At 48.9% G+C, this 17,640-nt stretch overlaps 1 protein-coding gene across 2 annotated transcripts in view; it reads right to left on the bottom strand.

The window, feature by feature from the left end:
* PLXNA4 (plexin A4) overlaps positions 1-17,640 on the bottom strand; it is a 437,461-nt gene that overhangs the window by 407,785 nt on the left and 12,036 nt on the right. Inside the window, exons 1-2 of one of the 2 annotated variants that reach the window (XM_050323731.1) lie at positions 11,814-11,973; positions 1,240-2,502 (exon numbers count right to left, since the gene is read on the bottom strand). In XM_050323731.1, the coding sequence (XP_050179688.1) occupies positions 1,240-2,418 (1,179 nt within the window). In that variant the 5' untranslated portion in view covers positions 2,419-2,502; positions 11,814-11,973. Of the gene's footprint in view, positions 1-1,239; positions 2,503-11,813; positions 11,974-17,640 lie in introns of those variants that run through there. The other variant, XM_050323730.1, reaches the window with a different exon arrangement.

The following is a 17,640-nucleotide window of genomic DNA, read 5'->3' as shown; positions in this document are numbered from 1 at the left end:
TGCAACACTCCATGGGGAGCTTTACGGGTCCAGGCAGAAGAGATCCCAACTAATATGAAGGACTTGTCCCTCCACAGATTCAGTGTGGGAGGATGAAGTGCAAGGTCAAGCTAGGACACTGAGGGCACTGGTGTAAAGGGGAATTAAGGCAGAGTAAGGCAGGATCAGCCCCCCCTGCAATGAAATTCCCACCTGCATTCCTTGTGGTCCATCCTTTGTCCTGCCAAGGAGGAGCAGCAGGAATCCCCCAGCAAAGGAGGCTTGAGCACAAAGGAGAGCTGGAGCAATCCCACATCCCGAGCCCTGCCTGCCTTGAGATTACGGGGCAGGAAAGCACTCTGGTGTTCCTCATATTCCCTTTGCTCAGACTTGAACTTGCCTCTCACTTGAAAGAGCTAATTAAGGCCGGGAATCAAAGCCCGGAGAAGCAGCTCTTCCAGCCCGGCTCCGAGCCGGCCCTAATGCCCATGTCTGTGCCCGCTATCAAAGCCACCCCTGGGCTGGAGGGGCTGAGGCACATTCCTGCAATGACACTCGAGTGAACCGGCAGAACAAACCAAGACAATTTCCTCAGACCATCTGTAGGTCAGCCCGACCAGCCTCTTCCCCAATCCTGCCCTTAAATCTTGCAGTATTTAATCCTTGATCTGCAGCCAGGCCTTAATTTTTCAGAGCAGAGGCGACGGCAGAGCTGGCTGGAGAGCGGAAGGAGAGGGGCTTTGATGGTTAATGACCAGTGCTCCTCAGCCCTAGAAGAAATGAAGCCCCGGCTTCACAAAGCTCCCTAAATAAATCCTGCTCCAACTCCAGCCCCGGGAAATTAAATTACACCAGTGCACACAGAAACCGGCACAAGCCGTTGACACTCTCCAGGCCCTGGTTCTGGTTTAGGTTTGAGCCAAAATTGTGTTTTGGGTCATAATTATTTCACCCCTATGATTTGCACAGTGAAGTAATTAGAACAGGTAAATTCCTCCTGAAGAATTCAAGGCCTCTTGGTTTAGCTCATCACCAAACACAGCACGTCTGATGATACCTTCATCAGCTTGTCCACAAGCAAACTGAGGTATGAACTGGTTAAATTAGGGGTGTGGTGAGCTGGAGGCAGAGCCAGGACCGGGACAAGGCAGTCCCAGTTCTTTGGTCCCTGTTTTAACGGTTGAGAAACTGGGTAAGCTGAAGACAAGACCTGTGAGCGCACGAGGAGGTAAAGGTTGGGTGCTCAGGGGCTTCACTTACCGCGCTGCTACAGGGAATGTCCTTGACTTTGAGCCAGGCCAGATCTAAGGTCCCCTCTCCCCTGTAGCAGGACTGCAGTCTGTCCTTGATGCGGTCGTTGATCTTTTTCAGGACAAAGATGCAAAGAGCAGACTCATCCAAGGACTTCATCTTCCTTTTCTGCCCCTTGGAGAAGACTGTGAAGAGGATATCATCCTCAGGGCCAACCTCCAAAGACCTGGCTAAGATGGCTCCAGCCTTAGACAAGTAGGCTGCCTGGAGCAATCTGTATTCCACCCCGTTCTTCTCACAGCCGATGGGCACCTCCACATAGGAGTTAAAGGCTGTGTCCTCCTTACAAAGCCGGACCAGCTTGGAGGTGTAAACCTGCTCCTTCGTGGTGGAGCCAGGCGGCGAGATCATCTCAGGCTGCAGAGTCAGGAAGTAGACAAAGTTCCCGCTGCTGAAGCCATAAATGTAGTAGATATCGAAGTCAGGGATGATGGTAAAGGTGTCTGAGGGGATCTTGATCATAGAGGCCACAAACTCATCATGAAAGACGTATGCAAACATCCCATCCGCCTCGGAGTTCTTGGTGAGCTTCCTGCTGGAAATCGTGGGGAAATACTCCGGTTTGCCGTCCACGGCGGTGGCAATGAACAGCTTGTCATCCATGTTGCTGTAAGAAACAATGACTCCAAAAACAGAGCCACTCTCATTCACCCCAGAGAGGTAATGCTCCTTCTTGTGGAAGGGCTCCCCGAGCTTGAAGAGGTCATCCAGCCTCAGCAGCTTGCAGATGCCCTGGTACAGACTCCCACAGGCTATCAACCGGTTCTCCTTGTAGTCTATGAGGAGCATTTTGTTTATGTTGTTGGTGGGTGTCAGGGGTTCGTTGCAGGTTTGGACTATCCTGGGTGGATAACACTTGGGATTGTCATCATCAGGACCTGTCTCGTGGGTCACCAGGACCTTCAGGTCACTGGAGAGTTTGTAGATCCTGTTGACGGCCCCCAAGTAAATGTGCCCCGTTCTTTCGTCAACCACCAAGTGGTTGAAGTTTCCCTCTGATTGTTCTCCAGTGAAGGTGATGAAGGGCCTCTTTGGATGGAGTGGCTGCTGCCTGGCAAGAGGTGACACTGTGGTGGACAGCAGGAGGTGAGAAACCAGGCAAGTCCATTTCCACATGGCCGGTGACATGATTAGAGAGGTTTGTATTCCCAAGGGAACAGGATTAAAAGCCGTGAAAGTCTTCAAAACACCAATTCCCCGGCAGATTTTGTCCTACAAGCAAAGCAAAAAGAAAACAAAAGTACATTACTATGGAGTATTCCTTCCTCCTCCCCCCTTCACAGCCATGCCATCATCAGAGCTTATTTAATTGCTAATCCTCCCTTTCTCGACTCTGAGCTCTCTACTTAAAACCAACACAAAGGGAGCCCTCCTGAAAGAAAAGATGCTGGTAGAAAGAGCAGAAATCACACAGCAGAGTCATAAATCAGCACCCTTTTGCTCTCCATCACACACACACGAGCCCCACGGCGCAGCACAAATATTCCCTGGAAGCCGGAGAGGTGCAGAAGGCTCACGGTAGGAACATCAACCAGCTTTGCTGTTTGCACTGCCAATGTCAGCCCAACTGTGTATTTGCTATCTGAGACACCAGAGTTGGAGAAGGATTATTATCCTGCTCTTCTGGATGAGGGACTGAAGCCTAGAGAAGGTCAGGGGCCTGCCTGCAGGGACAGGTCCAGATGGATGCTGAGCTCTTCTGCAGCCCTTGGAGTTTGCTGGGGAGAAGCCAGCCCTGGTCTGACATTACCATCCTTCCAGGGAGACCTTGGTCCGGGATGGTCCTGTTTGAACAGGATCTCTGTGGCTTCCAGATCAAAGCTGCCTCGTGCTGGTCCAGCCTGGAGTACAGACACAGGAGCTGTGGTGTGCCAGCTGTCACAGCCACATCTACGAAGGGCAGGTGGCCAAGCACGGAGCGAGCTGAGCGCTGGGTCTCCTCCTTCCCCTGGGCTCTCACCACGAGACCACTCTCCACTCACTTCACAGCCAAGAAAACATCATCCTGGAGAGAGATACAGCTCCCCTGGGAATCTCAGGTGACTGAGGAGAAAGGTGTTACCTACCTATTAGCAGTAATAAAGTCTAAAGGGCCGTGAAGTGGGAAAACTAATGACCCAAGGACCAGCCTGGTGATTTTCCACAGAGAGGGATGAGGGATTCCTTGCACCACTCAGTCTCTTAAAACCCAGGTTTTAACAGAGTGTGAGATCAGGATGGGATTCAAACATAGTAATCTGCTGAGCACATCACCGTGCCCCATGGAAACACATCTTCCTGCTCACCACATCCATCTCATCCCTTTCCCTTCACTTCTTTGGTTGCTTCTGCACCTAGAACAGCTTTGGCTTTTAATGGCCCCACAGAACCCGTGGGAGATGGAGTTCTACCACCTCAGGCCTCACAAGCCAAGCTACTCAGTGAGTGCTGACCCCACAGCTCTCATCAGTGGTGGACAGACCCTTCATCCCTCTTTATCATCCAAATCAGAACTTCACAAACTTGTCCTCAATCTTAAAAAGACCACAAGGCAAGCCCCAGCCCTGCTCCTGCAGGCCAGTGTCCCATCACCTCTGTCACAGAGTGACTTTGCTGAAATCAGGAGCATAGCCAGTGATGACAGCCAGGCTGGCACAAGGAGGAGGTAAGGAAAAAAAAAAAAAATCACTGTTTGCAGATCCCAGCAGGGAGGAAGATGTGACACAGGTCTGGATTTGCAGCTTTTTCACTTCTATGCAGCTCTGCCAACGCCAGCGGGACTGAAAAATTTCCTTCAAGAAATAACAGAGAGAATAAATCCCTCATTCTTTTGACCTGTAGGCTGATTAGATCTGATAGCGGAAAAGGGTAAGTCTGGGCCTGTAGAGCAGCCACCACTTTTATGCCACCCCAAATATTTCAAAATTCTCGCAGCAGCCAGAATTTCAAAGCTGTTGTATGATCACCTTCACCTCCCCCTGCCCTCCCAGCCGCAGCAGCCGCAGGCACTGGATGGATGACGGACAAAGGTCATCCCACATTTACTTTAGGCATGTTTACCCTGTTCTGCTCTGCCTTTCTGGTCAAGCAAATATTTAATAAAATCAAGCTTATACTGCAGAGTTTGCAAGACTCTCTTGCAGGCTCTGCAGGGACAGGCAGGCTGGTCACGTAGGCTTTTAATAACCTTTAATATGGTAGATAGAGCAGGGGTGGGATGAGCTCTCCCCACACAGCCACTCCTCTTTCCAAAGAGCCCCTCCTTGGGAGAGCAGTAGAAGAGGGAAGCTGTCCCTGTTTGAGTCCTGTGTTCAGAAACATCCCGTGGTGACCCTGAACACCAGCTCCTGTCACTTATGAGTTATGATCCATATTTCTAACACACTGGCTTGATCAGGAACTGGACAGATCTAGGAAGAAATTATTCTTTTCAAGTACTAAAAAGATACTTTTTTACCCCAATATTTTGCTATATTTTGCTCTACAGAGCCAGCAGAGCTGCAGGGCAGGGAAATGGGAACTGTCATGACCCAGAGACTGAAGAGGTAACAAACAGCCCCTCTCTCCAAGAGGAACCCTCTGCCCAAAGGTCATCACAGCATCAGGACCACAGCACCTGCAACAACAGGAGGAAATCTGCCCATTAAAGCAAAGAGCCAACACAGAATCAGAAGAGACACACTCCAGACATGAAGTCTTCCAGGCCCAAGTAGGTGAGAATCGTTTGAAGGTGAGACTGTAACTTGTAGAGGAAGGGAATGGTGAGGAAAACCTTCTTGATGCCTTCCAACCCAAACCATTCTGTGATTGTTCCAGGGAAAGACAGCAAATTTGACCTGGAAACCAGAGACCCCAGTGAGAAACTCCAGGAAGGCTGGATGAGGAGCCCCTTTAGTAGCAGACAAAGGCACTTCAAAAATACTGAACCTGATGGAGGAAGATGCTCACCTGGAGAGAAAAGGGTATCAATAGTCTGAGAGCACCAATAGCCACCAAGCACACACAGGAGCAGCATTTTGGGACAAAGCAGGGAGAGCAGGACTCTTGGGCTGTCTTTCCATTTTCCATCAGCCACCTGAGCAGCCCAGGGAGCAGAATTTTCCCTCTGCATATTTCCATCTGCTTGTGCTATTTGCCCTGCACCCTCAGCCCTTGAGCCTCTTAGAGCTACGATTTATAATTTGGCTCAACTAATAAATAACAGCAGAGGTCAGGGGCAAGGAGGCCTGGATGTTTAGCTTGCAGAATAGAGCAGGTTTTGTACTACCCCTGAGAGGATGCACTGAGGAGAATCACCCCATTTCTGGATAGCAGAAATCACAGCAGCTGGGAAGACAAGTAGTCCAGTGGCACAGACATACTCAGCCTCTTAGGCTGCTCAAATTACAAGCGAGTTAATTACATTCTAAAAACAAAGCACGTAAACAAAAGGCCTCAGCCAGCAGGCAGGGAGGTCTGGGCTGAGGTTCTGAGCTGGGTATTTCCAAAATAAGCCCAAACTGCCTTCCCACAATGACCAGGCTCACCGGCCTTTTCCACCAGGGATGCCATGACCCACCACGTAGGGTTCATGTGTGAGATGAGATCATCCCTCCACGTGGCTCCTGCCACAGCAGCCTCTTCACCAGCACATTCAAGGTCCCTGGGATGGTAACACAGCAAATTCAGCTCCTTCAGACAGGGTTCCTTCCATGGTCAGAGGAAGGTTTCAGAGTCAGCTCCCACAGAAGGTCTCACACCACACTCTCTTGCCTGTGGAACTGGAGGCTCAACTTCATGGCTTGCAAATAGCACATTCCCCATAGGATGCCTTGAATTCCCAGAGTTTGGGTTAAGAACTGTTTTCCTCCTGAAGGACAGCAAGTTAGGATGCTGCCCCACAGTGTGGTTAGTTTTGTAGTGTTATTGGTCATTTCTAGCAAAGGGTAGAGATCACTGAGTTAGAGAATTCTGCTCAGGGCTCTCCAGGACACAATCCCAAGGCTCCACAACATGCAGCTCCGTGGTAAATAGGTGAGGCACCTAGACAAGAAAAGTCTGGATGTGAAAAAACCTAAGAGGGATAAACTTTCCAAACTTCTTGTAACTCTGGTTATTAAATGGGAAAGTTAGGGAATGATAAATATATCCTCAAAATGCAGCAGGTTTCAAGGGGACAAAGTCAAGAAGGAAGAGCTATGGATAAGGAGGTAGGAATAAATCAGGAATAAAGAGGACACAAAGGACTGATCTGTCATCTGAGAGGAAGGAAAGGACTTGGGAGAAGTGTGCAGGGAAAGAGAGAAGTGGGACATTCAGGTTTTGACTGACAACCTCACAGAAGCCGTGGTCGTGTGCCTGTACTAGAGGCTGGCACAAATCCACCCCACTCCAATGACAGCTCCTGAAAGGAACATGTCACTGGGTGAACACAGGAGACAACAGCATCTCCCCATTTCACTCACACACACAAACAACCCTCCTGCCACCAAAGGTGGCAAACAGAGTCACATCACCAGGTCCCCTGCCACGGTCACTCGTTGGCAGCAGGGACACCACAAGGTCAGCAGCACATGAGTGGAATCATATGGGAGAGCCTGGATACAAAAAGGCATGGAAGAAATCCCACCCTGGCTCCAGCTCCAGCCAGGGGCTCCAGATCAAAAACACATATCAAAACCTAGAACACGCCAAAAAAAAAAAAAAAAGTGCTGAAAAACAGCACTGGGAGGGGAAGAAAACCCCACCATGTGGTTCTGTACAGTGGGTCTGGCACAACGCTGGAGTCCCATGGCTGGTGGGATGGACTTAGGGAGTTCTCCAGCAGGCAGCACCTGGCTGGAGGAAGCCAAGAGCACCCAGGACTCAGGGACAATTCCAATGGCACAGGCTGGGTGGTTAATGAGGCCCAGCACTAATCAGGCAGCACGCTCCTCTGTTTACTTTTGCTGCACTCAGGCACAGCCATTCATTTCCCGGGATGCTGACGAGGCAGACGCCCAGAGCTGGAGCCAGCACAGAGCAATTCAGCACCAAGTGCAGCTACACAATCCTTTTAATCTCATCTAAAGACTTTTTTTTCATGGCTTCCTTTAATAAACCCTGATTACCATGGATAGAAGCTTTTCTTTGGGAGCCGACACGGCGAGAAAACTCATACAGAGACATTGTCAACAGCTCCCCCAACAAAGCCTGGCTTCTAACTTGGCCTAAATCCTTTCTAACTTAGGCTAAATCCTTTCTCCCTGAACTCACAACCTGTCCAAGCTGAAGGCAAGTCTCCCTTTGAGGACATCCCACACCAGAGCATCTTTTCTTCAGAGCTCACCGCCATGAACAGACCCCAGCGGAAACTGCAGCTTGTCCCAAATAAAGAGATTAATTTCAGGAGTAGTTTGTTTGCACGGGAATTAAGCTACAGCAGGACAACACAGCCTTCCCTCATCACACAGATTATTCTCCTGGGGCACTCAGATGTTGCCCATCACCTTGTTACCTGTGTCAGTGCCAGAAGAGTATTAAATGATGGGATTAACACAGGCCACGAGTGGGACTTTCTTCCTTTTCTCCTGATTCCCCCATGTGATAAAACTGCATGTAGATGGTTTCCCTTCCTGCTTTTCAGGCTTGGTTTCCTCTCTGCAAAAGCAGGTCAGAGCTGTGCTCCTCTGTGCTTGGAAGGGAGAGCAGGGAGGTTTAGTAATGATTTCTCAGTTCCTCCAGGAATTTGCTAGAGAGGCTCGAATGAAAGAGTACAAATATTCAGTGTCACAGAAACGGGAATGGAGTTTTGGGGTCATGGAAATAACCTACAAATCCAGAGACCGGAGTTAAACTCTCTTTTCTGGAGCAGATGGGGATGCTATAGAATCATGGAACATCCTGAGTCGGAAGGGACCCAATCTCCCAACAATTACACCCTCCGTGACACAGGTAACAGTATTTTCTGGCCTTCTGAAAGTATCCTGTGGATAAATCCATTAAAATTAGTCCTTCTCACATTATCTGGGCAAGTGTAAACCCCCAGACGACCAAACTATTGTAGCAGGAGCACACAAGGTCATTGATTTTAACCAAACCATGCCACAGCAGTGCCTAACTTGGTTGATCTACCCTTCAGGAACGTGTGTATGAGATCAGATGGGTCCAAAGCACTGGAAAAAAAGCAAAGTATTGCCAAAATCCGGAGTGTCAGGTTGATTTCAGCCTCAAAGTCTTATTCTTGTCCCCAACAAAGTTATTGTACAGTCCTGGGATTCAGTTCTCCCCAGCAAAAAGCTTTTCTCTACTGTATTTCCCTAAAGTGCAGCTCTCGTGGGGTTGGCAGTGCCAAGGTGGCCAAGAAGTTAGGATGGTGTGGGATATCCCTTTGGCCAGTTTGGGTCAGCTGTCCTGCCTGTATCCCCTCCCAGCTCCTTGTGCATTTCCAGTCTTCTCCCTGGCAGGGCCTGAGAAGCTGAAAAGTCCTGGTGTTGGTATAAACACTGCTTAACAACAACTAAACCCATCAGTGTGCTATTAACACAACTCTCACACCAAATCCCAAACACACCACACCAGTTACAGAGGGGAAATTCCCTCTATCCCAGCTGAAATCAGGACAGCACTTCACAGTAAGGAGACCCTGCTCAGCTCCAGACACCAAGAGGAACAAACACAGCCACTGCCCCTAAAGGAATGATGAATATTGAAAAGAAAATGAACTGGACTTCATCCCAGCAGGTCTCCCCAGCTTGTGTATCACTTACAGCATTTTAGGATTGCTTTTTCCTTCCTCAGGAGCAAATTTCCAAATTTCACACATTCCCTTCAAGGCTTTGAGGTCTCTGAAGAGACCCCAAATGAAGTCTTTAAATTTTTCAGGTGGGAGCCCTAAAACAGCAAGGAAAAAGGGTATCTGACCTCAGCTTTCTCCATGAGTCAGCAGGCAGCTGTTTTCTTGTTGGCTGAGGCTGCTCAGCACGGTTTATGTTGCATTGGATGCCAGTGGGTGGATGTTTCCCCCTGCTTGGCAATCTCGGGAGGATCTGTGAGACACAAGTCCTCTCTCTCAGGCTGAAGTCTTGTAATTAGCACTACATAAATCCACAAAGAGCCAAATCTCAGAAGACAGAGACTGTAATACAGCTTTCTCCTGAAAGCCTGGCAGAGAGAGCAACTCCACATTCACAGTGACTTTGTGATCACTGGATATTTGACTTTGCAGAGACACTGGCAAGGATAAAAGGTGGGACTTAAAGGGAAAAACAAAGCCTTTAGACCTTGATCTACTGGTTGTTGGAGCACCAAGGTCTATATTTGGAGGTGAGGAAACCAGTGGCAAAGCAGCCAGGGGAGAACCCCCAGTCTCTGAGATTTCACAACATACTCAAAAGGCAGCTGCAACAGGGTGGTCTGAGAGACATGGGGTAAAAGCAACAGGATTGGGAAAATCAGAGGTGATACCTGCATCATGGAACCACAGAATGGTTTGGGTTGGAAGGGACCTTAAAGACCATCTTGTCCGAACCCCCTGCCACGGGCACAGACACCTTCCACTAGGCCAGGTTGCTCAGCTCCTGGATGGTTGTGGAGAATGAGGGATGTAAAGCCAGTGGATTTGCAGCACAGGATCAGGCATTCTGCAATCCAGATGAGCTTCACTTACCAGTAACCAGGACCTGCTGGTTCAGAGCAAATGGGAAGTTCTCCCAAATGAAGAGTTTACAACTGGCCAGGCCGAGCTGATTCACTCAGGGCAAAGCTGTGTCCTCACAGAGACCCAGGACCCCCAAGAGAAGGACCATCAGTCCTGCAACTACACCGAGCCTTGCAGTCAGAAATAGGCTGGGCACACAGCAGGAGTAGGAACATAAAGAAAATGCTGTTAACAATACTGTATTGCTGGGAGGAAAGAGTCAGAGGTGTGGTAATTTCTCTTCAGTGATGCAGAGTTTGCAGCAGAGGCGAGAACAGTCTCCCTTTGTGCTTTACTCAGCATAAAATTTCCTCCTTTCATTTATGGCAGGTATCCAGCCCCTTTTGGAGGCAGCAGCAGCAGCAGCAGCAGCCACCAGCTATGGATGGGGCCAGGGAAAAGATCTGACACAGCAAATTCTTCATCTTCAGCTTCTCATGTGAGTGGCTAAAGAGAGCAGAGGAGCGAGTCCCATAAAACAGGGATGGCTGGACCTTCTCAAATCCCAGCCAGCTCTCCAGTCCAACACACACATCACCACCAGTGGGAAGGAGCGGTGCTGAACTGGCATTTGCTCTCCCAAACCTAAAAGAAAGCTGCAGTTTACTGCAACCGTAAGCAATATTTTTCTAGTGGCATCTGTACTGGAGATTAAGAGGGGGAAAAAAATATTAGATACCTCCTTGTTTTATTTCCTCTGCGCTTCCTAACTCTGACCAAATTCCTAAATGCTTCTGAGGGAGGGTTTAGGCACCCATGAACCTCCTGGGCAGCCATGTTATTTTATCACTCTGCCTTCTATGTAACAGCTATTCCACCAACTGGTCTCTGTCTTTCAGCCCTCAAGAGGTCAGATGAGGTCAGATGAGTCTTTTTCCATGTTTCTGTAACACCCAGGCCAAGTAGGGCCCGATCTGGTAGTTCCAAACTTGCATGTGTCAGCTGAAGTAAACTACTTCTGCTGTCTCCAGGGGCTTGGAAAGAGATCTTGAAGAGATATCAGAAGGCTGACTAGTCCATACTTCTGCCCCAAAGCTCCCCCTTCCCAAATTCCAGGAATCTTCTGCAGATATGAGATTGCTACAGAGCCCAACCTCTTCTTTACAGATGAAAACAACACAAACAGGTATTTTTTTGAACAATACTAATCTACCGCACGCTTTTCTCGGCTTTCCCTTCCAAATATAATAAAAACTGCATTACAGTTGTTTATGATTTGTAACCATTCTGGCATAACAGTGCTTTTTGTGAAGTTCAAAATGAAACAGGACTCAGAGCAGCTGCTGTGCTCAGAGCAAGACTCTCCCTGAGAAGAAACCCCCAAGATCAGACCAAACAAGAGATGTCCTCTACAGAGATTCCCCCTCAGAGCATTTTGGTTAAAAGCTTCTGTCCCCCACTTGAGTTGGATTTTTTCAGCAGGCTGAAGGGCAGTTGAGATTCCCCCAGATCCGAAAGGCAGAAGCAGGGACAGGGCTCTGATGGAGAGTCCCATGTTTGTCCAAGCAGGGATATCCAGCTGAGACACAATTTCCAGCCCAGCAGCAGCACTGGGGATGGACTCTCCTCCCTGTGCTGAGCTGTAACGAGGCACTGTGGGCAAAGCCCTGATAAGCAGCAGCTTTGTGAACATTTTAAGGGAAAAAAAAAAAAACACCAAATAAAGAGCACTCTGACATCCATCCCACCACAGTCCCATGATGTCCCTTTTAACAGATGACACAGGACAACCACAACAGGCACTTTCAGCAGAGAATCAGCAGCAAATTCAACCCCCCACCACCACCACCTCCCCCATTCCAAAAACAAATACCAGGATAAACTATAACTAAAGTGCTGTAATTTTCTCCAGCAAAACTCAACCCCCCCTCATTCCAAAAATAAATACCTGCACAAACTAAGTTGCTGTTAAATTTTCTCTTCCAGTGACTTTGTCACAGCAAGGCAGGACAAGCCCAGCTTCTGCCAACACATTCAAAGGCCAATGGGAAGTTATTCTTAGAGCCCTGCCCGGCTGTTGCTGCAGGGTAACTAATTCCAAATCATGCTGGAGAGTCTCGAGATACTGCTGAGCTGGACAGGCCACCTATGGCCAGGATCAGAGACAGGCAGGAGACAGAGCAGTGCTCATATGGGTAAAAAAAAAAAAAAGATAATCACATTCTGTATTTGTTAACAAGCAGATTAGAAGAGGGCTGCTGTATACACACACACACAGGGGCTGTATTTGCAGGGAGATACACAAACCCATCCTGTACAGAATACAGACACATTTATTTTTGCACAAAATTATGCAATTCCTGTGCTCCCGGTGCAGGGCACCGTGTTGCATGCATAATTCCAGCCAGCATTAGCAGCAACACCTAGAGCTCAGGTTGGCTGACATGTTCTGTGCCAAGGCTCAGTTTTAAGGTCCCAATTACTTTGACAGACCTGAACCACCCAGGGGACCTTTTCCTGAGCTCGGTGTCTGCCTGGGGCTGACACGGCCGTGGAAAGCTGCATTCACAATGACTTGGGCAATGCTGAGAACTAAATTAGGAGAAAAGTTTCAGCAAGTTACTGATTTTAATTTTTTTTTTTTCTATATTTGACCTCAGTTATGTTCTTTTCACTGCCTTGCTGGGAAGCTGCCACGCTTTGGAGCAGGTAGTAAAAACTGGGAGGGTCCTTCCCTTCTGGACATGATAAAAGTCTGTCTAAATTTCACCAAGTTCCAGCATTTAGTAACACATATTTGTAAAGAAAAGTTTTGCCTTATCCACTCGTCCTAGGATGGATCAGACAGCACTTGGGCTACCAACACAGGAGGAGCAGGACATGTTCCTGATGGGCAACCTGCTCCAGTGGAAAGTGTCCCAGCCCATGGCAGGGGGTCGGAATGAGAGGATTTTATGATCCCTTGGCTACCAGGTCAGTTCCAAAATTCCCACAGCAGAGTCTCAGGCACCTGGTTCCTTTCAGTAAGGAAATAATTTATGGTACAGTTATATGAGATATAATACATAATATAATATATAATGGGTTATAGATCATATAGATGTAATATATAAAATATAGCATGTAGTATAGAGTGTATAACAGCCCAAGCTGGGTGCCTCCAGGATCAGGAGCAGCCCTTATTTACAGATTATTCCCATATAAGTTAAATCCACATGGATGCCCTGGGAGGATGGGGTGGCACAGAGCCTGGTGACACGAGGCCGCTGTTACTTTGCCATCCCACCACAGCTCATCACACTTTGTCCCCAAAGGGTCTTTCCAGCTCCCCCCAGTAAAATAACACATTGCTGCTTGCAAGGGCAACCAGGAGCTCTTATCAAGATGCCCACCTCCAGAATTTTCAGTGTAGAAATACCTCAGGGAGACAGAGGTCCAGGAGGATGAAGAGGAAGTGTCAGAGACCAGGCTGGACAGGGACTGGAGAAACCTGGGACAGTGGAAGGTGTCCCTGCCCATGGCACGGGGTGGAGCTGGATGATCTTTAAGGCCCCTTCAACCCAAACCAGTCAATAATTCTCTGACTTGGCCAAGGTCACACAGAGCCAGCAAGACAAACACAGAGCTACAGCCCATGCTGTAATTCCAAGCTCAGTGCCACAGCAACAACTATTTTGCAGCACCAGGGGAACCTCCTTTGTCGCCGATTTTCTCTGTTATCATCTCCTCTGGTGCATCATTCAGGAACACACATCCTGACATCTCCAGAGTGGCAAATTCCCATCAGTCTCAAACCCATCCACTGCACCAGCACTTTGCCAGCATCAGCAGAACCAGGGGCATTACACACTCGAGTGTCGTCGCTGAGACCGCTTTAAATAGTTCAGTGGTCACCGTGTTGGGCTGGGAGTGTGCATGGATGCATCCAGGCTGTCCTGAAATGACAGGGCACACAGTCCTGCTGCTGGCACCCAGCCTGTGGGGGGCTGGGGGAGGGAGGGAGGAGGTGTCTGACCAGGCTACTCTGCTGCTAAAGCTTTCTGCAATTTATCCCTGTGCTTCCAGCCTCCAGAGGAGACGCTGCCAGGCTGCCATCAGCAGTGGCACTATGCTGGCAGCTTGCTGCTGCTGCAAAACACACACAGAAAAGGTAAAATCTCCCCTTTTCCTTCCATAAACATCTTCCCTGGGCCGCTCGGGCGTGGATGGAAGCTGCAGGTGCCCTGCACTTCACAGGTCTGACCCTTCATTTGCACAAATCATGCCTAGTGCTATCAACAAGCCAACAAATCACCCCAGAGCAGCCACAAGGAGGGTGATGCAATTGTTTTAGCTGTTTGCACAGCCTCGTAATTGCAGATCCATCACCACAAAGCATTAGCTGTGTGAGGAGGATAGGTGTTCCACAGAAAGCCCAGCACCAGAAAGGGGCACATGAGCCCATCAGTCTGCAAAAGACGGGTTTGTAATAACCAGGGGGTTCAGATCTGGGTTGTGCTACCCAGAAGAAAGTTACTTGTTTGCTTAGTCAGCTGCAAGCAAAACTCTAATTTAATCCAGATCCCAACACCAGCTGCTTTGTTCATCTCTGCTCACACAGGACAAAGGCACCTGTGGCTGAGACAAAGGGGTGTTTTTAATGTGGGGGGCATGGAAAGGTCATCTCTGATCATAAAATCCTGCTTATAGGAAATGGAGGCCTTGATAACACACAGGTTTTAAGACCTGAAGAAACACCATAAAGCAGCTGCTGAGGTGTTGGAAGAGTAAGACCCACAGAGGACTGGATCCATGTGTGCTCCAGCTCCCCAAGGGCCAAGCCTGCTCTCCTGCTCCCACTCATCCCTCTCTCCAAAACAGGACTTGTTACACTCTTCCCTCACCCCACAGAACCCCACATTTTGAGTATCACACAAGTCTCAAACCCTGCAAAAAGCTGTAAACCTGTGCCCATGCACCTCTGCCCCTGGGGATGCAGTCACAGCTGTCTCCACACAGGGTAGGAGCATCCTCCCTGCTCGTGGAGAGCATCATCTGTGCTCCAGCCCCCAGGGGCCTCAGGTAAAGTGCTGGAGGACACAGTGCCTTGTCCTGGCTCCTGAATTACCTGGACACACAGCCTGGGGCCAGCTGGGCACCTTTGGGTGGCTGCAGTTGGATTTTAACGACATGAGGCATCCAAGCAGACGGGAGGTTGGGCTGAAATTTGCCCTTGATTCAAGAGTTAGAGCCTGTAACTCTCTTGTTTTGATTAGAGGGAAAGTACCAGATGGGAAAAGGGAGGGAAATGAAGTTTGGGTTGTTGGTGGTGGCATCAGGGTGAATGTAGCATTGATCTGTACCTGGAGCTCTCGTGCTTTTTGGGGCAGACCTGGGGAGTGCATCCAGGGGCCACTATCTACTAAGTTTATCTACTTATTTTAGCTTAGTAAAACAAAAACATAGTGATAAACAGAAAAAAAAGGACTTGTCCAAAAAGAAGAACTTTTGGCAAGGGCACGGAGTGATAGGACAAAGGGGGAATGGTTTTAAATTGAAGAAGGGCAGGTTTAGATCAGATGTTAGGAAGAAATTCTTCCCTGTGAGGGTGGGGAGGCCCTGGCACAGGTTGCCCAGAGAAGCTGTGGCTGCCCTTGGATCCCTGGAAGTGTCCAAGGCCAGGCTGGATGGGGCTTGGAGCAACCTGGAATAGTGCAATGTGTCATTACCCACAGCAGGGGTTTGGAACCAGATGATCTTTAAGGTCCCTTCCAACCCAAACCATTCTCTGATTCCCTGAAAAAAAACCAGCAAGTCCACGTAGCAACTCCCTTGGCCAGACTTTCTCTGTCAGCATCAGCAAACACGGCTGGGAGCACAGGACCAAACCACACTGCAGCAAATCCATGGTCATGGCTCACTACCCCTGGGCATGCCAAACCCTGACCTGTCCCCTGGGTCTGCAGTGAATAGGAAATCCCCAGCAGCTGCCTGCAGGAGGGAGCCCACAGCCCGCAGCTGTGCTCCTGCCAGACACCCAGCGCCGAGATAAAAACTGCAGCAGCAAACACAGGTGTAAAATTGCAATTCAGTGGGTTATTAATAACAAGATATTTCTCCTCTGTGGCCATCTGCATCCCATACACCCCCACAAATCCGGCACTTCCCTCTTCCACTTATAACACTCTCTCAGTCTCTCCTAATTCCCGTTTTTTTTCCCCTCTGCCTTCAAGCCATGCAGGAAGGTAGAGCTCAACTTGCAGGTTCCCTGCGACAGCCCGTGCAGACAGACATTGTGCCAAGCACCACGAACTCAGAACAGAGGTTTTTTTCCACCAAGGTGCCAGAAATAATACAAATAAACTCTTCTCCTCTCCCTGGCTTTATATCTGCAGCTCCCACACATCACTACCAGCAGGGCTTTAAAACTAAAACAGGCTGGGGCCTACGTGGCTCGAATTTATTCTGGAAATTTATCTCTTCTCGCTGAAAGCTCTGTGTTTGCTTGATCTTCCTGCCTTCCAAGTCCTACAAGTGCCACATGTTGCACAGCTGGATTCCTGACAGAGAAAGAAAGCAGGAGGGAAGAGAGAAGAGATGTTTTATATGTATATATATATTTATATGTATATACATGAATGCGATGGCCGAGGGTTTCAAAAGTCGCCTGTGAACTTCAGCAAAGTAGCTTCAGCTATCTCCAAGGGACCCATGAGCAGGGAGAACAGAGCACTCAAGCTTCCAAAAATCTGCTCTCCGCAGGTAGGAGAGGAAGGAAAAGGAAATGGGGCTCCAAAGGACTTGCTGCTCTGAAGGTGCTCAAGACCAGCTCTCGCAGGAAAGGATTTGCAGCAAAAACCGCATCAGGGAAGGCTGGAGATGAGACAGCCAGGAGGAAGAAGGGCAGATCTTTCTGACAGGAAAATGATGAGGATTTTTAATTCTCAAACTTGCTGGGATGTGGCTAATAAAATAATAATGTGTTTGCCCAGCTCCAAGAGAATTTGTAACAGGGGAATATCCCTGAGCTCCGTCACAGTTCGTGGACCCCCACAGACACGGGCAGCAACATCCAGTGTGACAAGCCAAGTATAAAGCACAGAAAGCCAAAGGGAAGAAAGTCTGTTCATCTTGAGCAGCATTAAAAACAATAATAAAAAAAAAAAAATCACAGCAAAGGAGAAAATGAAGGAAATGTCATTTCCTTTGAAATGGAGTATTGCACTCCGTTAACAGGAGGGAGGGAAAAAAATCAAACCCAAAGCGAGCTAGAGATTCAGTTCATAAACACAAGAGAAGGTCAGCTTCCTCCTCACCAATAACCTGGTCCCACAGGAATCCAGCTTGGTATTTGATACAGGGCAGACATTTGATTCCTTCCTCTGCGTGGGGAGGCTGACACACACACACATCCTCCATCCTCCATCCACCTTCCCCACCACGTCCCAGCACTGCCACGGGCCACTTCGGGTCCCTCCTGCCACCCACCCTGCTTCAGCAGCAGCACAAAACAGTGTCAAATCCTCTCCCTCCTCATGCTGGGCTGAGGAAGGGATTCTTTTTTTTCTGTGTTTGAGAACAGGCAGTTGCTGTAAAACCTTCTGCCTCAGCCCAGCAACAGCGAGACCTTGGGAGAGGCTAATTATGGGTGGTGAAATAAGTCACCCACTGGCAGAGAGCAGTGGAGAAGAGACAGGAGAGCACAAACCTGCACCTGGAGACCTCTTTGCTTATTATAAAATAAAGCTGATTCTGCTGCCTGTGTTACCAGGGAAGAAGAAGCAAGACAGGAGAGG

The sequence above is a fragment of the Myiozetetes cayanensis genome, unplaced genomic scaffold (assembly GCF_022539395.1).
Source record: "Myiozetetes cayanensis isolate MyiCay16 unplaced genomic scaffold, myiCay2020 scf3, whole genome shotgun sequence".
Lineage (NCBI taxonomy): Eukaryota > Metazoa > Chordata > Aves > Passeriformes > Tyrannidae > Myiozetetes > Myiozetetes cayanensis.
This window is presented reverse-complemented; position numbering and strand designations above follow the sequence as displayed.